The following is a 22,314-nucleotide window of genomic DNA, read 5'->3' as shown; positions in this document are numbered from 1 at the left end:
ACTTATGATCCCAATAAACTTACGATCCCCAAGGGTTAGCTTGCAAATTAGTCATATATTTTTATATTGCAGAACTATTGAAGAATACAAAATGTGGAGACATTCTCCTCACCTAGAAGCTCTGGCTTTTTATTGGACAAGATCTGGTAAAAGATGTGGTAGTCCCTCTCCGCCTTCAGCTGGAAGATACAGCGGGATTTCTCCAGGAGATCTAGTGAGAAAATGATGCATGGAGCAGGTAACCGAAGAGCAAACCAGTTGAATACATATACAATGCTGACAGGATAACATAATTCACATGTTGCAGATTTGTTGTGAATTCCTGCATTTGAATGGGTCTTAGAAGAATCAATGTACTTGCTCCTAATAAAACCCTATTCACATTAAGGCTATGTTCACACACTGTAATACAACGGCTGTTGTTTATCAAAGGCTGTTGTATCACAGAAGCATTTTTACATGTTCCTGCAGCCGATACCACCATATCGGCCACAGGAGTGTTACTGAATGGTTATTTGAATTGCGGGCACCATTGGGTGTACCTGCAATTCAATTAACCATTGACCACAGTGTAAAGTAAAGCCGGGAGCTGTACTTTACATTGTGTGCACAGACTGTTTTCTGCAGCTGCTGTTCACTGAACTGCCAATTTACTGAAATGTCAATTATTTTCTGTAGCCGCTGTAAACAACGGCCGTGTGTATACACAGCGGCCATTGTCCCATTGAAATCAATGGGATTATATTAATTTTATTAACAGTGGTCCTTCCAAGAACGTTCGTTGTTAAGGAAATCAATACATTATGTGAACATAGCCTAAAGGAAATTATTTTCACAATAATTTCTGCAACAAATCTTACGTGTGAAATTTTCCTTATACAGCTAGGCAAGAAAACGTCCAGATTTAGATAATCAGCCTGGCCACAAACATAAATAGAAAGCAAAAAAAATAATAAAAAAAAACCCTAAAGGATATAGTTTTATGGAATCAGAGAATACTTCACTATTTAATAAGTTGCAGCAAGTATATGTGTGCTAATAAATGTATACTGCAATATTTCCTTATATAATACATAGTCTATCAAGTTAATTGGAGATGGGATGGGAAATATTGTTATTCTCACAGGTCTCTATGTCAGCAGATGCCAGTTTCCCAGTTGCTCCAAAATGGATCCGGATGAATTTACCCTGGGGAAGAGAAAAGGGTAAAAAGTGATGGAAGGTGAAGATGGGAACAAACAGGTGGTATTGCATTACCTTGTATGTTCCTCAAAGAACAAGATGTAACTTACAAATCTTGAAGAATTGTCATTTCTTAATGTCTTGGCATTGCCAAAGGCTTCTAGGGCAGGGTTAGCCTGGATAATTTGATCCTCCAGAGTTCCCTATGGATTGGAAAGGAAAAAAGCAGGAAAGATGACATAACATATAATCCCCAAAACACCCACTCAAATACAGCACACAAAATTTGCGGTGATGACTTTTGGGTTGGTGATGTCTATGATTTTGGACCACCACTGGTTTTCTATAGAAAGCTAACCAAAACAAATTCTAACCATAGAGCTAGTCATATAAATGGCTGCATGTCTGGAATACTTTGTCAGGTAATTTATGGGTAATTTAATGTTTTGGTCTGAAATGTTCTTGCGCCAAAGAAGAATATCCATTTCTGATGTGGGAGCATGGTGTGCGCTCTAAACGTCACTACGCTTCCCAACTTAGGATTCATGGCTTCGTCAAGGCTTCTTTTCTGTGTGGCTGTTTGCTGAAGCCCCCCCCCCCCCCACACACACACACACTGCCTGCACTGGCGGTCCAGGACAGTGATTGGCTGAGTGGCCTGCCAGCTCAGATAGGCCGCTAACGGGACTCGGAAAGAAGCAGACCACAGGAGGAGCCCTGGAGCGTGGATGGGTAATGTCTATTGTTTAAGACTGCACCGATGTCCATGCAGCCCTTGCTATACGATTATTGAGCCCTGTAATATGCCCAGTAAACGAGCGCCAATCTACCAAATTGGTGCTCATTTACAGTATTTATCGGGCCAGTGTAATTGGACTCTAAGTGAGAACAGAGGTGTTGCACATTGGGGGGGGGGTCACACCCAAGAAGTAAACAGTTCCTTAGCTTTATTATAGGATCTCTGGGGAAGTACTGAAATTGAATAAAGAATAGAGGAACTGAATCTAGCATCTGACAAATTCAAACTTTTCTTTGATCAGAGGTGTGCTCCAAGGATTGAGCCAGGGTTAATACTTCACTACTATAACAAAATATAGAAGGGATAAGGGGTCATAAGTAGAGATGAGCGAACCGGCCGAGGTTCGGGTTCGTATGAACCTGAACTATCGGTTTCTGATTCCCGCTGTCTGTCTGCTCCGTGGAGAGGGTGGATACAGCCTGAGGCCTATGGCTATGGCTGTATCCCAGTTTTCCAGGCGGTCCTCAAGGTTGCATCCACCCTTTCCACGGAGCGGGCAGACAGCGGGAATCAGAAGCCAATAGTTCAGGTTCATACGAACCCAAACCTTAAAATCCTAGTTTTTGATCCTACCTTGCCTGTGGGGCCAGTATCCTTTTTGCGGTCCCCAATGGCGGCAATGACAGCAAAGTACTGGATGACACGTTTGGTGTTTACAGTCTTCCCTGCACCAGATTCTCCACTACAATTTGGGAATTATGTGATATTCAGAAATTACTATATAATAGCCTTAGACTTATAAAAACAAATACTTCTCGATTAAAGTTACATACGTGATAAGAATAGACTGATTCTCCCGATCTAGAAAAAAAAAAAGAACAATGTTCAGTAGTTACAGCAAGTAGGGAAAGGACAGTATATACAATAGCTACATTTTGTTAAAGGGGTTGTCCAGCGAAAAGCTTTTTCTTTTAAATCAATTAGTGTTAGAAAGTTATATAGATCTGTAATTTACTTCTGTTAAAGAATCTCAAGTCTTCCCATACTTATTAGCTGCTGTATGTCCTGCAGGAAATGTTTTATTTTCAGTCTGACACAGTGCTCTCTGCTGACATCTCTGTCCGAGACAGGAACTGTCCAGAGCAGGAGAGGTTTTCAATAAGGATTCATAGAAAACCGAGTTCCTGTTTCGGCCAGAGATGTTAGCAGAGAGCACTGTGTCAGACTGAAAATAAACCAACATTTCCTGCATGACATACAGCAGCTAATAAGTATGGGTAGACTTAAGATTTTTAGAAATAGATAACAAATCTATATAACTTTCTGACATCAGTTGATTTGAAAGAAAAAGATTTTCGCTGTACAACCTCTTTAATGGAAACTTTTACACTGATGACAGCATATTATAGCAACAAGCATGCTGTTTCCAGTGGTCTTTTGCTTGTGCTGAGTGCTACAGCCGTTTATAAGAACTTAGGGTTCTTTTACAGGGCTACACTAATCGTGCAGCCAGGCCGCATGAGCAATCGTAGTACCACTAAAATGCCTTAGCGTCAGCACATCAAGGGTTTACACAGAGAGATGTGCTGCTGATATTGATGATTTTACCGGCCACACAAATCAGCTGATGAACCTGTCCGCTGATCACTGATGCTTGGGCCGATTATCAGTGAATGAATGTTACAAAAGTTCACTAAAGATGATCGGCCTGTGTAAAAAGGCCTTTCCAGTTTGAAGCCTCTTTATGGGATGGCCCGCGTGCCTCTGCTCCCTCTGCTCTCCACTTAAAGAATTGACATGTCAATTCTTTGAGCGAAGAGTGATGGAAACGAAGGCAGGCAAGCCATCCCATAGAGACACTGTGTGACACTTAGGCAGGCGGGATTACTCAGTGTGTATTGCTCAGTGTGAATTTACCCTAAGCGAGTGCTAATTTGCTAGATTAGCACTCACTTGCCGAGCCTATTACACGGCTTGATTATCATGCAAGGGCTGTATATATGCAGCACTCGTGTAGCAATAGATGTGGTGCCAGGCGGTATATACCAGCGACCACCCGGTATAGGTAATATAAATCAGAAGAATATCGCAGCACTCTTGAGATAGAATTCAACACAGCGTGTTTATTTCGGTTTATTGCGGTTTGGGGAAATAAACACGCTGTGTTGAATTCTATCTCATGAGTGCTGCGATATTCTTCTGATTCATATATATATATATATATATATATATATATATATATATATATAGTTGGCAATGTCAGTGCAGCCCTTGCTTTGGTATAAAAATAATAAACAGATGTAGTTACCTGTCCAGGCTCCCCCGCTGTCCTCCAGGCTTATTCCTGTGTTCCACGTTCATCACAGCCGTGGGTGAAAAAACAAAAATAGCATCCACTTACCTCCCTGCTCCAGCGCTGGCGCCCGCATAGAACATATGATCCCTATCTCTTCTGTGGGCCAGGCAAGCTGTAACTCGTCTTCTGTAACTGACTCACACCTATCAGTGATCATCTGGCCAAAGTGGTGGGAGGACACCAGGCAGTTGTCTCTAAGGTGCAGTGTATTGAAAGATGTAGTTTAGTTTTGTAAAAGTTTGAATCTGGGGCTAGGAGCAGTATAGACAATCAGGAACGGTGTCAAACGATCAGTGGAGGTGGGGTTGGTGAGTGCACCTATATTTTTTTTGTGCATTTTATTTTTTATGGGATTTCACATTGTAAGTGATAAATGTCTGTCTCACTGCACAACTATGGGGAAGAGGAGTTTGAGCATACACCTTGCTGCTCCATTTGGGCCCTGTTACATGGGACGATTATTGCGCAAATTATTGTTTTATCGTTAGAATTTAAACAATAACCGTTTTGTGTAAATGCAGGCAATGATCAAACAACCAACAAGAAATCGTTCATTGTTCATTTGGTGCTGACACCAAACAAATTATTCATCGTTCACTGTAATTCTGTAATTCACTAATCGTTCATTGTGTTTCCACATTGTATCTTCATATGCTGGGATCAGATGGAGTAAACGATGGTAACTAACGGCTATTGTTCTGTAATTGTAATTGTTCTGTGTAATATGGTGAAAGATTTCAGGTTCACAAAAAAAAACAATCTAGTTTGCGACTGTTTACCGGTTTAATTGTTAAAGATCGCTTTGTCCATTAGTACCCTTAGATGCCTATGGGGCTGACAGAGATAGATGAGCACTTTAGTAGATTGTGTCTGTCAGCCTCACAAACAATGGCCCAGATTTATTAATGTATCTATTGTCAACAGCAACCAATCACAGCTTTAACTGAGTTTTTGTTTCAGGAAGACTGATATATCTGGGCCACAGGGGTGGCAGGGTGCATGCTCAATCACTATTCCCTTCAAACTTCTCATCGAGGAACAGAGGACACAGTACTAGGGGTCAGTGCAGTGGGACCACAGTGTTTCCCCAAAAACAACAATTTGTCAGAAATAACAGAGTTGTCACCCCCAACTGCCTACCAAGCTGGTGTCATCTAAGCATTCAGAAAATGCATTTGTAGCTTATGTTTGTGCTTTTATTTTCATAAAAAAAAAAAAACTTTATTTCAGCCAGGGCCTATAGTTCTTGCTACACCTCACTGGGCTGTATGCACAGTGTGTTGCTGATTATGCAAAATGGTGGACGTAGTGAGGCGTAGTAAAGCTAGGACCCAGGGAAAAATAGGCCAGGCCTTCTTAAGGCTATGTTCACACAACGTAAGTTCCGCGGCAATCGCGGCCGTTGTTACAACGGCCGTGATTTCTGCGGTACTTGCATTGTGCTGCAGGCTGCACATGGTATACACTCTGTCCGGGATCCCTAGCGGCGCCGCAAGACACTGACATGTCAGTTTTCTGCGGCCGTTATTCAATAAATAGCTCAGCTGAGCTGTTAGATGATCTTAGAAGATCTTACAGATGAGACATTCTCAGTAGGCCCCCTGTATTTTTTGAAGAAAACCCTGTCAGTGCACAATGCAGTGGAGAGTTCTGATGCGGATGTTAAAAATCATCCGTCCGGTACTGCAGTACCGGCTGGGGTGACCTTTTCTGAGACCGGCTGGGTCAGGGAACGGCCGGTCTCATACAGTGTCTGAACACAGTCTAATACTATTCACATCCAAAAATAAAAATATAGACAACAAAGCTATGTTCTGACGGTAGGAGGTCAGCGGGTGACAGATTTGCTTTGAATGTGAGACCATGGACATATATAGCACTGAATACTTAGGAACTTCTAACCTTGACATGTGAGCAATGTGTTATCTAATCTAAGTAATCTGGGACCAAGATTAAAGTACACATTGATTTGTTATGATGGTTTCATTGTAATAGTAGTTGCGTTGACAGTAATCATCACCTCCATTCAGAAAAAATTAACTCCAAAAATCTACTGAGAACCTCTCATCTGTAAGATCTTCTAAGATCATCTCACAGCTCAGCTAAGACATGCCTGACCAGATAATAATAATACAGCCGGTTTCAAAATGGCATAATATAGACACAAAATTTTGCGTACTCTTCACGTCCGCAAATCCTAGCCTGACAAATTACCAGAACTGAAAGCATCATAGGGATCTATAATGCTTTTAGATCAGATCATAGGACTTACGGTTGGGCAGGGACACAAAAATGCATCCATATAATACGCTGTAGATTGTTTGACTAAGAAAGAATACTGACCACCTCTAATATATTTAAAGGGGTATTCCGCTCACACATGACCTTTCATAAATCATTCCATACTTGTTATTATCTACTCAGTCTCCTTCCCCCAGTTTTGAGTCGCTGCTTTTTGCTGAAGACACAAAAATCTGAGTGTGAGATTTTCACTCTGTCTCCCCCTCCTCTCCCTTCCAAGACAAAAACAAGTCCCTATCTGCAACTTTGTAATGCTGTGCGGATTTCACAGTGAGTTTATCAGCTACCTGACCTCAGATTAACACTCCCAGCGTTACAACAGCTGTTTCAGAAGGGAGGGGGAGGAGGGAGAGATGGGAAGAAAAGCTCACTCATAGTCTTTTGTGCTTCAGCAGAAAGCAGGATCAAAAATGGGGGAAGTATGGAATAAATTGTTAGTCTCACCATGGGCAGCAACATATAAAAAGTTATGTTTGAGTGGAATACCCCTTTAATTGTATAAATAATGATATATATTTGTTAAAGAGTGCTATCTACTTGTAAATACTATATACAGTCTAAGTATCAGATATATGAAAATTAGGGACTCTGACCTGTGAGCATGTACTGATAGGCATTGTCAGAGATGGAGAAGATGTGAGGTGGGGCTTCACTCCTCTTCTTCCCACGATAAGCAGCTACAACCTCTGCATTGTACACAGGAAGCCACTTGTAGGGGTTCACAGTCACACAGAACAGTCCTGAGTATGTCTGGGAGGAGGCAGAATTACATCATTGTACATCATGTGAGTCAAAAAGAGAATTATTAGTATGCACAGCTACTGGTCCACAAACGGGTGCCCATATAAAAAAAACATAATCAATCTAACCTAGAGAAAAAAGATTATACAGTGGTGCCTTGGATTACAAGCATAATTCGTTCCGGGACCGTGCTTGTAATCCAAATCACTCTTAAACCAAAGCAAATTTTCCCATAAGAAATAATTGAAATGTAGACAATTGGTTCCATACCCAAAAAATAATGATTTTTTATTCTGAATAACACGTAAAACAGATGAAACAAACATTTAGAAACAGCAGAATGTGTGATATTATAAGTTACTGTACAGTAATGGAGAGGATGGGAAACACAAGGGCTGACAGAGACTGCAGGGAGTATGAAGGAATGAACAGGGCAGATGTGGGCACATAATGCAGCACTCTCTGTTACAGCTATAAAGAGATTACCTCCACACTCCTGTCCCCTGATGTAAGCCCCAGCCTGAAGGGCATCTGCTATGATTTAGAAGGTGAAGGAGACTTCCTGGGTCAGAGTACAGGGCTGTAGACCACGCTATTGCAGACCATGCCCCTCCCCCACTCCCCCTCCCACCCAGTACAGGAGCTCTTAAACCTAGCAATGCTTTTAAACCAAGTTACAATTTTGAAAAAAAATTAAGCTCTTCTTGCAAAACGCTCTCAATCGAAGATACTCTTAAACCAAGGTACCACTTTATAGGAAACTGACTGGCACACCAGTAATAATATATTATAAATATATACTTTATTAAATATACAAGAATTATTCAAATGTATCCAATAACACAAAGCAGACCCTAACCCATAAAACCATTTAAAACCCCCATACAGGAGTTGAAAAAAAGTAACAACAACTCCCAGACCGTCCTGAAACCTAGCGATGGTCTAACCCCAACAGTATAACAAAAAGAAATGAGATATAATATACAACCTCCTGAACCAAGAAAACAATGTGATAACCAAAATGGTGTGCCAAAAATGTGCAAACCTAATATATACAACAAATAATGCAAATGGTGTCTAAATACAAAAGACAAAGAAATTGTATGTGATTAGGCGGAAATGTCACCATATCAAATGGACAGGGAAACCCAGGACGGTGTGTAAGGAACCCCACTCGTTCCATCCACCTAGGTTAGCCCTGTGGAAGCCCAGTAGGTGGACAGAACGTATGGGGTTCCTTATACCCCGCCCTGCGTCTCCCTGTCCATTTGATATGGTGATATTTCTGCCTCCTCACATATCATTTCTTTATCTTTTGTATTTAGACACCATTTGCATTATTTGTTGTATATATTAGGTTTGCACATATTTGGCACACCATTTTGGTTATCACATTGGTTTCTTTGTTCAGGAGGTTGTATATCTCATTTCTTTTCTACTTATTAGGGTGTAATTCTGGGAGGTCAGCGGCTGTGCAGGGGCAGCTGTGCGGCGGGTGTGTTAATGTCGGCTGAAGGGGGGCTTGGTGAGGGGGATCTCCCTGGTACTACTCCTCCCATCATCTGCTCATACTATGAGCAGATGATGGGAGTAGTAGTGGTGTCTATTTGTCTCAATGCACCAAGCAGGGAGGGAGGAAGAAGGTAGGTAGATGTACCGGCACCTCTCTCCCTCCCTGCTCGTTGCCCTCCATTTGGGGAGCAAGTGTCCTTGCTCCACAAATTATTCCATAGTCATAGTCATAAACATCAATAAAGGGTAGTTTTTACATTACATTACATCTTCCATAGACTTTAATACAGTCCATAGGATTCTACATATATTACGCCCCCTGCTGGACACTCCATAGGAATTACACCTAATTCGTGACATCATGGATTTTGAGAGAATTTGAATACTCCATGATCTACTAAAGTAAGGTAAATAGCCCTATATGTGCATTTCCCATAAGTAATGTACATTAGGAATTTGTCTAACTTTCCATAAGAAATAACATATTAAAAAATACTTTTGGCCGAACTTCTCCTTTAATAAAGTATATATATATTTTTGATATTAAATAATTACTGGTGTGCCAGTCAGTTTCCTATATATCCTTTTTTTCTCTTGGTTAGATTGATAATTGTACATCACAACATCACATGCATCACTTCCACTGATGAGAACGGGCCAAATTGTAATACCACACATGTCAATCCTTCGGGGCGGACAGCGGAATCTGCCAGAGCATATAATAGAGCCTCTCACACACTGGTTATACACAGTCCAGGCTCTCAGTCTCTCACACACTGGTTATACACAGTCCAGGCTCTCAGTCTCTCACACACTGGTTATACACAGTCCAGGCTCTCAGTCTCTCACACACTGGTTATACACAGTCAAGGCTCTCAGTCTCTCACACACTGGTAATACACAGTCCAGGCTCTCAGTCTCTCACACACTGGTTATACACAGTCCAGGCTCTCAGTCTCTCACACACTGGTTACAGACAGTCCAGGCTCTCAGTCTCTCACACACTGGTTACAAACAGTCCAGGCTCTCAGTCTCTCACACACTGGTTATACACAGTCCAGGCTCTCAGTCTCTCACACACTGGTTACACACAGTCCAGGCTCTCAGTCTCTCACACACTGGTTATACACAGTCCAGGCTCTCAGTCTCTCACACACTGGTTATACACAGTCCAGGCTCTCAGTCTCTCACACACTGGTTATACACAGTCCAGGCTCTCAGGCTCTCACACACTGGTTATAGACAGTCAAGGCTCTCAGTCTCTCACACACTGGTTATACACAGTCCAGGCTCTCAGTCTCTCACACACTGGTTACACACAGTCCAGGCTCTCAGTCTCTCACACACTGGTTATACACAGTCCAGGCTCTCAGTCTCTCACACACTGGTTATACACAGTCCAGGCTCTCAGTCTCTCACACACTGGTTATACACAGTCCAGGCTCTCAGTCTCTCACACACTGGTTATACACAGTCCAGGCTCTCAGTCTCTCACACACTGGTTATACACAGTCCAGGCTCTCAGTCTCTCACACACTGGTTATACACAGTCCAGGCTCTCTGGTTATCATACAAGATGCTGGGAAGCTATGTTACCCCAAAGTGGCAGTGCTATCAGATCCCACCTGCTGCTGTGCAGCCTCTCTCTCCTCCTCAGGCTCTGTTTATTCTGGCAGCAATAGGGTTAACATTCGACCTGTGGGTAGCGTCGGGGGCGGGGCTTATTTTCTCAGGGACGGAGCCTATCGGGACCAACCCGGTACATTAATTTACCGGCAAAACCAACTGATGCCAACTCCCCCTGCGTTGTGGATAAGGCCCCCTCTGTGCAGGTGTGCATGGCAGCTGCGGCCCTAAGCAGCTACTGAGGGACTAGTCCTGGAGGCAAATTCGCCTCTGTCAGTGGGCCCCCAGCCTTGGTGGGCCTGGGAGCGGCAGCCCCCCCTGCCCCCCTCTAATTTCGCTTCTCATTAAATCATATTGATATAGGATGAATTTTAACACTGATATTTATTAACAGATATGACAATTGTATTAGCAGATGGTGTGAGAAGGAAAGTGGAATAAAGCCGAATACACTATATGTGGTACTGGTAAGTCAGGTGGAATAGCCTTTCAGTGATAGGACTGATACTCACATAGATCATCCAGGCTGCATAACGCTCTTTGAGGTTGTACAGCACGGCTGGCTCATTTAGGAAGGTCAGCATCGCCATGTCTTCAATTTTATCGAACTTGGGAGGGTTTTGTTGCATAATCTGGCTGTCTTTAACAGAGACTGTCTGAAATACAAGCATATTCATAAATACAGAAATATACGACTACAAAACCACTCCAGTCTAGTGGACCTCCCCTTTATCTGACAGAACCTCTTACCTTCCCATGTTCAGTTTCTGCTGTTATCTTATCCCCATCCCGGCTGGTCACTTTGGCTTTCACATATTCTTCTTTATCATCAGGAACAAAAATATCTTTCTTCAAATCGAAGGGACGGGTTTGGGCCTCCAGACGCTCCTTGTCAGACTTTCGCAGAAATGAAGCAGCAGCCCCAAATTCTGCCATTTCAGCGTCACCCATGTGTGTACTATTGGAGATGGAAATACGTGTCTAAGCAATGAAGATAAGGGATCCTGGTGGAGCAGCAATGCGATGGCAATGTGAATAATGTCTTATAGTACTCACCTCGGAGCAGGCAGACAGTAGCAGGCAGATTTTTGAGAAAACTGTGATTCCACCTCTGTGTTACCAAACGCACATGTCATATTTATATATATGCACACACCTGTCCATATTCCTGCCCCCCAATCCAGATTTGGCATCTATTGTCTAAGGGTCACACCCCTCCACACATAGCTAAAGAACAATTGAGGGTCTCACGTCATTCTTTTGGAATTATGGTGGGGAGCCGTGGCGGACATATGAGACAGAGGAGTACTGCAAGTGTGACATGCCATCCAGCGTCTTTCTCATCTCAGGGGGACACAAAGACTTATTTAACCCATTCCTTACTGCAGTTTTACTAAGCAAAAATTAACCTGTATCTGGTTAAAAGCACATTATGTGATTGCTCAGTAAATTTGATGGCTCTCAATGGTGCTAGTAGATCCATTACAGTATCTATAGGGCATACACTATTGAGGCATATGGTAATATGTTACCTGTACTTGCTGCACCAATATGGTCTTAGGGTAGCTTCACACGTACCGTATAGCTGCGTTTTTAACACCACACTTACATCTTCTATAGTCTTATAACATCCAAAAGCATTAAATAAACTTTTTGTGTTATTTACTGCTAGCATTGGCCTCATGTTTCATATATAATGGAAATAAATCAAGAACTGTACACCTGAGAGATTATGCAAACTAGATATATAGATAGATAGATAGATAGATAGATAGATAGGAGATAGATGATAGATAGATAAATAGATAGATAACAGATAGATAGATAGATAGATAGATAGATAGATAGGAGATAGATAGATAGATAGATAGATAGATAGATAGATAACAGATAGATAGATAGATAGATAACAGATAGATAGATAGATAGATAGATAGATAGATAGATAGATAGATAGGAGATAGATAGTAGATAGATAGATAGCTATAAGAAAGATAGATAATAGATACATAGATAGGAGATAGATGATAGATAGATAATTGATATATATTAGATAGATGATAGATAGATAGATAGATAGTAGATAGATAGATAGATAGTAGATAGATAGACATATAGATAGATAATAAGTAGATAGGAGATACAGACTGCTACTGTCACCATTCCACCAATTAAAGCTTTATTCACTGTTTCTGTAACTAAGAAAATCAGAGAAAGCAGTGCCTATCAATGACCACTTCTCCATTCGGTCCTTACCCGGATGTGACTAAGAACCATGGATCTCATTCTGCCAAAAGTAGGGGGCCACAAAGTTTGTGGCCCATTCTGTTAATATGCCCTAGATTTGCAAGATGGTGTTGCTTTCATTAATTGCAATTAAATCCTGAATGTGTGAACATGGCATTAGGATGTCAAACCCCCTATCCTTACACTCCAACGTTCTGTATCTGAGTCAATGAAAATATTGCTCATGACATAAAATTACCAGCAGTATGTCAGAAGCGTTGAATGACAGCTGTCATCATGTGGCAGATTGTGGTAGCACATCAGACAATGTCGGCGAAGAAGTTAATTGACGGGGCGAGGGTCTCTATAAATATCGCTGTATCAGTGTCCTTTATCATCATATCACATCTTTATAAGGCAGTGTGGGGCTGCAGAGGTCACCTCTACTTTATTATCCAACAATTGTTGTCAGCTGCCTTGCTTCTTCAGACAAGAGATATAGAAGGAGGAGGGGGTGTCGTCTGGACCTTGGCCAGCTACGCTTATCTATCATTAATCTCTGCTGGTGAAGAGTTCTCTTCTGCTTCTCACTCATTCTGACCACTATACAAACACGCAACCAAAATGCTCCAAAATGTTCTTATTTGATGGTAATAATGTACTATTTCATTAATAGGATCACATGTTTTATATACATTACAAGAAGGAAAAAAACTGCAAAAAATGGACTCTGATTTAGGGTTGGATTTCTGCGTTGTATTTAACTAGATGTCATGGACATAGATTAGCCCCATGGGGATTATCCAAAACTGGCACCTTCCCAAGAAATACGCCATGAATAAGTAATATGTCACTTATTCCCGCATGCTCGAGCTCCTTAAAAAATGTTTCCCTGCAATTTACCATGTGAACTATGGCACCCATTCCCTTTTAAAACAATGGGGTGTCCATTGCAGGTTTTTACAGTACATATGTTGGCATGTAATACACACTTAAATATATTACTGAAAACGATATGTAATCCTGGCCTTAAAGCGATGTGCCACTAGGTAAATCGCTATGGGCTTTTAACATGAACAGGCCAGAGCAGGGATGCCAGTGCTGCGGTCCTTTTTTTGAGCCGCCGCCTGGTTTCTGCTCATATCGCGGGTCCATTCCTGAGCACCGTCCGGGCATTAAGCGCTGTATAGCTGATTACAGAAAAAGAGGAACAAAAAATAACAAGCCTTCCAGTACTTAGCAGCTGCTTTATGTCCTGCAGGAAATAATGTATTCTTTCCAGTCTAAACACAATACTCTGCTGCCACATCTGTCTGTGACAAGAACTGTCCAAAACAGTAGAGATTTTCCTTATGGGGATTTACTACTTCTCTGGACAGTTACAGTCACTGGAGAGAATACACCACTTCCTGCAGGACATACAGCAGCTGATAAATACTAGAATGCTTGGTTTTTTTTTTTAAAAAAATATAAGTCATTTACAAATCTGTATTACTTTCTGACTCCATTTGATTAAAAAAAAGATTACAAATTTTTCTTTTCCCCAGAGTACTTTAACTAAAGGTAAAAACTATTGTAGATGGTAATGTGTATGTGACCCTTATTGCCTTAGGGCTAAGTCAGTGCTTAGTCTGCATCTGCCATAGAAAGTCTACATGAACGGTAGGATTGAAGCTACTATGCATCTTATCCATTTTATTAGGTTCAATCACCTGTATAGGAAACATAAACACAACAAAGCTGACAGCAGCTGGCACCACTACTGGTATGGCATGCAGATCAGACTTTGGGTCTAAGAGCTTACTTTACTGTAATCGCTGTGATTACGGCCTCTCCTATCCTAGCACAGTATAAAAGGCAAATAGCTGCTCTCTAGAGAGAGAGAGAATGAATAATGGTTATCTCATCTTATTCCGACAAAGTAAGGAATTGTCAGAAAGCCTGAAGAAGCCCGGATACGAATATCATTAGGCTGTACAGCTAAAAAGCAATGAAGAAGGCATACTCTCCAAACTTTTGTTGTTTGGAACAAGAGTGCTTATGGGGTTGTCACATTCCGAGATTAGTAACAAAGGACAAGTGATGAAGACTATAGGAATGAGTTTCTATATGTGGATCCCGGCTCTTTGTGTTGTCACAGACACGTTATACCTTTTGTAGAAAAAGCATAGCTAGAAATAACATCTGTGACCACATACTTGACAGAAGGCTGCATACATATAGCTGAATACAGACATATCATAGAATACAGCAAGTAAGGGGAAAGGAGAACAAAAAGAAAATGTAATGATGTAAAGTAAAAAAGGTGTAAAGAAGACAAGGGCAAAGAAAACGTCTCATCCAATGTATCAGAAGGAAGACTAGAGAGAATAAAGGATAGAAATAGGAGATATAAATAAAAAAAAAGCAAGAATTTGTGTCATTGGCAGCTGCTGTTTTCCAGGACAATGTATAATCCCTGGCTCAGCTTGGGAGATACGGAGGTTTAGCCGAAGCATCTCTGCTATTCTACAGCCTGGCTGCTGGGTAAGGAGCAGATGCACATAGCAGCACAAGCAGACTGCAAATTCAATGAAATGCCAATCGCATGTAGTACAGGTAACAAAATAAGTTACAATGTCTTATAGTAATGGACTGATATTTAATTCTGTACATTTTATATGTATGCACTTTGATATTGCTGTTTGCTAACTTAATGGGAAACTAACAGCGAGTTAGAAGACTGTAATCTGCTGTTATGTTTCCATAGTGCACAGGACGCTAAGAATGAAGGTAATTTACTTTCATGGTCAGTTTTTCATTAATATTAAATTAGGAGGTTTAGTGGACTGGGAGCGGTTCTACCACTCTCAATGCACCTATCCGCTCTACCTGCCCACCCCTCCTTCATCCAGCACTCTGCAATGATTAGCAACCAGAGTGGTGTCACCGCAGAACACTGTCTGATTATTCATCAGGAGGCAGCCAGCGGGTCGGGTGGATCGGTGCACTGAGGGCAGTAGTCCTTGCCCCATTGCACTAAACCCATCTAATTGATATATTACAGAATATTGAATGAAAATCCTTCAGTCCTTCTTCCAGTTGCAGCTACCCTCTACTCCATTCTCTTACATACCACTTTTGGGTCCTATTAGGGCCCTATTCCACCGGACGATTATCATTCAGATTATCGTTAAATCGTTCGAATCTAAACGATAATCGTTCGGTTGAAATGCAGTTAACGATTAACGACCGAACGAGAAATCGTTGATCGCTTTATAAGACCTGGACCTATTTTTATCGTTGCTCGTTCGCAAATCGTTTGCATTGAATAAGACATCGTTCGGTCGTTCGCAATAGATGCGAACGTAATAGCGAATAAATAGCAAAGAAAAAACTATCGCAATTACGATCATAAGTAACGATTATCATTCCATGGATAAGAGTGAACATTTTCAGGTCTTTCGCAATAGCGGTCGTTTGAGATTGTTAATCGTTAACGATTATGCAAACGATAATCGTCCGATGGAATAGGGCCCTTACACAGAGTAGATTTGTGCATATCTCGTCCCGTGTAATAAAGACAACAATCAACCGATCATCTGCTGATTGTTGTCTTTTAGCAAATTTGAAAATCATTGCCCGTCAGCATCATGTAATAGCGATGCGCTGGCGACGACAAATGAAAGTACAGTATATAGAAAATAATCTTTGGTAATACTTACCTCTCCAGGCTCCCCCACTGTCCTCCTGGCTTGTTTCTGTGTTTCCCACTCATCACAGCCACAGCTGACACTGACAAATCTGTCTCTAAAGTGACAGGCTGTTTAAACCACCACTGGTCGAGATGGGACAGCCATGTGAATACAAAAAAAAATTTTCAGCAGCACAAGAAAAAAGGAGATTGTGGGTGCAAGTCTCACCAAACCGGACCCGGGTTCGTATGAAATATCCAAGAAGATGTAAGAGACCGCACTTCCAAAAAGAATATCCACTTTATTCACACCAATGCAACGTTTCGGCCCTATGTGTGTAGCCTTTCACTGCTGTGTGTAGCCTGATCACTGCTTGAGAAAGGCTACACACAGAGCCGAAACGTTGCATTGGTGTGAATAAAGTGGATATTCTTTTTGGAAGTGCGGTCTCCTACATCTTCTTGGACAGCCATGTGGCTACTGATTGGCTGAGCAGCCTGTCATTGCAGAGACTGTTTTGGCAGTGTCAGTGGTGGCTATGGTGAGCGGGGAACAAGCAGGAGGACACCACGGAGCGTGGAGAGATAAGTCTAACTTGATTATTTTCTATATACTCTGGAATACCTGCAAGGGCAGCCCCTACTGCACGATCATCGAGCCATCGGTGCTTCCTTACATTGCGCCTTGTAATACTTATTCCCAGCATCAAGATCTGTTTTACAACAGTGAGCAGCAGAACAGTCCGCAGCAGAAGGAAACCTCGAATGTAGAAGTAGGCAGGACTATTTCCCTGGTAATATATTAAAGGGGTTGTCCGGCGATAAAAAATTATTCACAGAATAACACACATTACAAAGTTATACAACTTTGTAATGTATGTTATGTCTGTGAATGGCCCCCTTCCCCGTGTCCCACCACCCCCACCCGTGTACCCGGAAGTGTGGTGCGCTATACATTACCTGTCACGTGCCGACCACGGTCTCCGATCGTCAGCAGTGACGTCTTCTTCGGGAGGCCAGCGGATCTTCCCGAGTGCCGGCCGCCCTCTGCAGCGTCATCCGAAGCTCAGCCGCGATTGGCTGAGCATAACTGTGCTCAGCCAATCGCGGCTGAGCAGCTGATGACGTGGCCGCGTCATCAGCCGCTCATGCCGCGATTGGCTGAGCACAGTTATGCTCAGCCAATCGCGGCTGAGCTTCGGATGACGCTGCAGAGGGTGGCCGGCACTCGGGAAGATCCGCCAAGCTCCCGAAGAAGACGTCACTGCTGACGATCGGAGACCGTGGACGACACGATATGCAGTGAGTATAATGCACCACACTTCCGGGTCTAGCGTGGGGTGGGGGGAAACACGGGGAAGGGGGCCATTCACAGACATAACATACATTACAAAGTTGTATAACTTTGTAATGTGTGTTATTCTGTGAATAATTTTTTATCGCCGGACAACCCCTTTAACCTTCCTGTCCATAAGATTCTGGAGGGGGGTTCTTCTCACCTCTGTTGTAGCTCCTCAGCAGCTCCCCTCCCCTACACTTTTCTCACTGGGTAGAGTCTAGAACAGTAATGGCGAACCTATGACCATCACCATACTCGCTGACATGCTGCTTCATAAAGAGAAGTATGCGGCCGCACGCCGAGAAGGACTCTGGCAAATCCACGGCGCCGCAATCACAGCCGCAATCTCTGGCAATGCTCCCTAGCCTGGCTTGCCCCACATAACCCGCTTCATGTACCTCTGGACCCATGCTCCACATCATCCTGCACTCTTTGCTGATTGGATGCGTGCACCGTTGCTGCGCTCCTACGCAAGTAGAGCATTCCCTCCTAAAGAACAGACCAGACCAGATTGTTTTGCAAGTCAGTGAGTGTGGGTGGGGGAGAGGTTTCGGGATGAAGGGATGGGGGGCAGAGGGACTGGTGTGTGTGTGCTGGTGATGGGATGGGGACAGGGGGACTGAGAGTGTATGCTGGTGAAGCAATGGGGAATGGGGGGGTATGCTGGTGAAGGGATGGGGACAGGGGTGGGTGTGCTGTTGTAGGGAAGGGGGCAGGGGAATGGGGGGTGTGCTGGTGAATGGCAGGAGGACTGGTGTGTATGTGCTAGTTAAGGTGTGGTGTCCCACCACAGGTGTTTCTTGAAATACACCTGTCGCAAAGCCCTTTACTCAATGGCAGGTGGTGATGAAGGTATTTATTGGTTTCATCACTGGATGTCAGTGTTTTGTATGTGAGCACAACTGTAGTGAACAAAGGGTTACTGCTCCTTCTATATCATAGATTTTATTGTTCAATAGAGATATTCTTTCTATCTAACCTATCACTTTCATTCTCTTCTTACACGCATTCTTCTCCACCTCTCACAGGGCTCTGAACACACCCCTGTAGGAAGTAGTTACTTGGTGGGAGAAAGTGTAGTGCAGTCTTACACAGATTCTCGCATGAGGAAGATGCACAGAGTAGGCATCCCTGCTATAGTTAAGCCAGGACCCCTGTCCAGGACAGTCCAGCTGTGTTAGAGAGTCAGAGACCCACGTGTATGAAGCAACCAGAGACTCTCAGTTTCCTTAGCCTACCTATAGTCACTATGCAGTACTAGACACTACAGGAGGAGGAGAGGTCAGGGATCATCCGAGCCCACACCGAGAACAACTCTACACAGTGCAGGGCAGTATCCTAGGACAGAGGAACTTACCTGGATAGAGCAAAGCTACCGTAACGAAGGTCTACGTACTCTATCTCGCAGCGGCAAGGTAACCACGACTGGGGCTTGTGTAACCCTAGTAGGATGAGTACCTCCACACTGTAGGGCAAAAGGTGGTCAGACAACATTGTCTAAACACAGGCACAAGTATTTCTCTCTCTGAAGTATCTTTCAAGTATTCTTCTCAAGTTCTGGCAGAGCACAGTAATACATTAGATTGGGACTCCCTTGACAAACTCCTCTCCTCTTCACTGCTCAACTCTAAACTCTACAAGTACCACTACATCTACCTCTTATATCAGCACTTACAAGTATCTCTCAGTACAGATCCAGTGAAACACTAAAGACTGTATCCAGATGAGCTATTTACTGCCAAAGTGTTCTGTATTCCAAGAGACTGTTCAGTAAAGCTGTTATATTTATTCTACTAGGACTCAGTCTTCCTTACATTAGCACCAGCACCTATACACCTCCGCTACACACCTTGGGTCGTTTTTCCCTTTCTGTGGATGACGGTACCGATAGTCCGGGTGGGTCAATTGCCACTCAGGACTACCGTGACAGGATCCCAAGGGACCCATCCCCATCCGGGAGTGTCTGCGGGTGAAGGGATGGGGACAGGGGATGTATGCTGGTAAAAGTTAGGGGGACTGAGGGTTTATATTTAGTTTGACACACCCAGCTAAAAAGGTTGCCCATCACTGGTCTAGAATGTATGGGTTTCTAGGAGGCACACACTGATGTCACATGGTCACAATAAAGGAACAAAACAATCACGTAACTACATGATTGGCTGCTCACAGAGCAGACTTCTCAGCAGTACAAACGTGCAAAACTAATCATAACACTTAGGGGGACATTCATTATGAGAGAAAGTGGCCATTTTGTAGCGCAGAGGGCCCACTTGCAAATAAATATATTCGACTTTTGCTAATATTTTATTTGAATTTTGTCTTCCGCCAGAGGGACGGGCCCATGTTAAAAACACTTTAAAAAATCCTATACTCTAGGAAACATCTGATATGTTGTTATCCAGGACAGTTTTCCCATGCACATATCCAAATGTAATGAAGTAGCCATGGTACAAAGCTGTGTAAGAAATAAGTGATCAGAGTGCATGAATAAACACCAAAAATAAATGGTAGTGCAAAATTGTTCAACAAGGAGATAGCCAAACATGTAATGAGCATTGACCAATGGTGACATATATCACCGTAATGGGAATGTAACAAGGACGGGACGGGGTGCCATCCACAGGAGCCTTTGGGCTCATTACGTTTGGTTATTTCCTTGTTGTGGCCAAGATGGGACACTGCTGTGGCCAATGATTTTGTGAGTGGGCAGGTCCTCTTTTTAGTTCTTGTCTTGGAAGTAGGCAGAGAAGACAAATGGCAGGGGACTAGAAGGATCTGAACGAAAGCTAAGAGGGACCAGGTGTCTTATAGTAAGTTTCTCCTTATTGCCCAAACAATCACCGCTCAGCTTTCATCTATCATATTGTTCTGATAAATTGAAAGTTGGGCTATCACTGGATGCTATGGACAAGTAGAATCTTATTATATGGAAGCTTGAGAAATCTCTACCTTTTTTGTGATGAAAAAGGTGTAACAGTATTCCCTTGCACTTTGAGCCGTCTCCCGTCTTTCTTGCTGCCGCCATTCCTGAGTCAAAAGTTTTTCTAAAAATCGGTCTGTATCCAAGATGGCACCGACCAGGAAACTTCATTTCCAAGCATGCATTGCTCCTTAGAGAGAACTGACAAGTATCTTCCTCATCTTGTAGTAACTGCTGGCTCAGTCTGCTTGTGCTTTACACTGTAAAAAAAAAATCTATCTATCTAGATTAGAAAGAGAGAGACAGCGATAAAACAGCTTTGTCTCCTTAACCCTATACTGCTCAGGAGGGTTATGGCGTCCCATGACGCCATTGTGTAGGGTCAACCATAGAATTCTGACAGGATTATATGCCTAAGGCTACATGTCCATTTTTTTTCAAGGATGAAAATCTGGATCCTCTCATTTTTATTCGCAATCTGCATTGGATCCATAAATAAAGGTGTAGTGACCCCCCCCCCCCCCCCCCCCCCCAAAAAAAAAAGGTCACATGGTCGTCTGGTGGCCATTCTCCAGTCATTTCTATCAGGCAAGATATTTCTGGCAGGAGGAGCTTGGTGATGTCATAAAAAGCGGATCTGTGATACTGATGGTTTTGCAGACGGTTACAACATGTCCTATTTTTTTTTCATTGCAGATTGCAGATACGCAAATAAAATGTATGTATGAATAGCACCATTGAAAATAATAGGTTGTAATGGATTCCGTAGTTCGTGGTCCCTAAAAACGGATGAAAAATACTGATGTGTGAACAAGGCCTTAAAGAGGATGTACCACCAGGTACATCCTCTTTAACCCTGTATGACGCGGCTCCATTCATTCTAACGGAGCCGCGTCATACAGGGGAGGGAAATCCCTCCCACTGGGGGCGGCCTGGCCTACCTCCAGTGCTTGAGCACTGGGTGGTTCCGTTGCATAGAACGGCGCCGTGCACGGGATTTGGGACTCGGTCCGAAAAACGGACCACAGCACCGACTTCCCCGTGCCGGCGCCGTTCGATCAGTGGCTTCAGGTTAAAGAGGATGTACCTGGTGGTACATCCTCTTTAAGCTACGACCACATGGAGACTTTGGTCGCACATCAAGATCACAATGGTGCATGGCAATTGCATCTAATGAATGAGGTTGGCGTTTCAATTTCACACACTTTGGGCGAATGTGTGTGTGTGTGTGTGTGTGTGTGTGTGTCAAATATTGAATCCTATAAATAATATGCAACAAATAAATCTGCCATGTGCCTCATACAGAATTGGAAAGCCTGCATTGCACAGCATTGACCACCAGAGGGCAGCCAAGTAACGCATCTGTGGAAAAGACCTAGCCGCGCAGACGCAGTTACTAGGATTGCTCGGTACTTCCGTTTACTTTCACTGCTCAACTACAACATAAAAAAAAACGAATTGTGACGAGTCTCTACACCCAGCCTATAAACCCCGCTCTATCTGCCTCCTCTCGTACGGAATATTGGAAGCTTTTCTCGGTGTTTTCACAGAGAAGGAGCTGGCTTCCGGTATAGGGCCGAGCTGCTAGTGTGCAGCTCCGTGATTGGTTAGCTCTCTAAAGCGGCGCTCAGTCATTGGTAGATACTGGGCCGTCGGCGTTGGTCACGTGCTGCACGGATTTCCGTTTCCGTGTTGGGGA

General features: G+C 43.1%; 1 protein-coding gene across 1 annotated transcript in view; it reads right to left on the bottom strand.

Moving 5' to 3' along the window:
- Positions 1 to 12,011, bottom strand: part of LOC138786489 (uncharacterized) — an 89,167-nt gene extending 77,156 nt beyond the window's left edge. Inside the window, exons 1-9 of the mRNA XM_069963473.1 lie at positions 11,514 to 12,011; positions 11,208 to 11,415; positions 10,970 to 11,113; positions 7,172 to 7,328; positions 2,755 to 2,782; positions 2,555 to 2,663; positions 1,293 to 1,385; positions 1,125 to 1,188; positions 113 to 211 (exon numbers count right to left, since the gene is read on the bottom strand). Coding sequence (XP_069819574.1) covers positions 113 to 211; positions 1,125 to 1,188; positions 1,293 to 1,385; positions 2,555 to 2,663; positions 2,755 to 2,782; positions 7,172 to 7,328; positions 10,970 to 11,113; positions 11,208 to 11,415; positions 11,514 to 11,650 — 1,039 coding nt within the window. The 5' untranslated portion in view covers positions 11,651 to 12,011. The remainder of the gene's footprint in view (positions 1 to 112; positions 212 to 1,124; positions 1,189 to 1,292; positions 1,386 to 2,554; positions 2,664 to 2,754; positions 2,783 to 7,171; positions 7,329 to 10,969; positions 11,114 to 11,207; positions 11,416 to 11,513) is intronic.
- Positions 12,012 to 22,314: the final 10,303 nt, after the last annotated feature.

Source organism: Dendropsophus ebraccatus, chromosome 3 (assembly GCF_027789765.1).
Source record: "Dendropsophus ebraccatus isolate aDenEbr1 chromosome 3, aDenEbr1.pat, whole genome shotgun sequence".
Taxonomy (NCBI): Eukaryota; Metazoa; Chordata; class Amphibia; order Anura; family Hylidae; genus Dendropsophus; species Dendropsophus ebraccatus.
The sequence above is the reverse complement of the archived record's forward strand: the minus strand, read 5'-3'. Positions and strand labels throughout refer to the sequence as shown.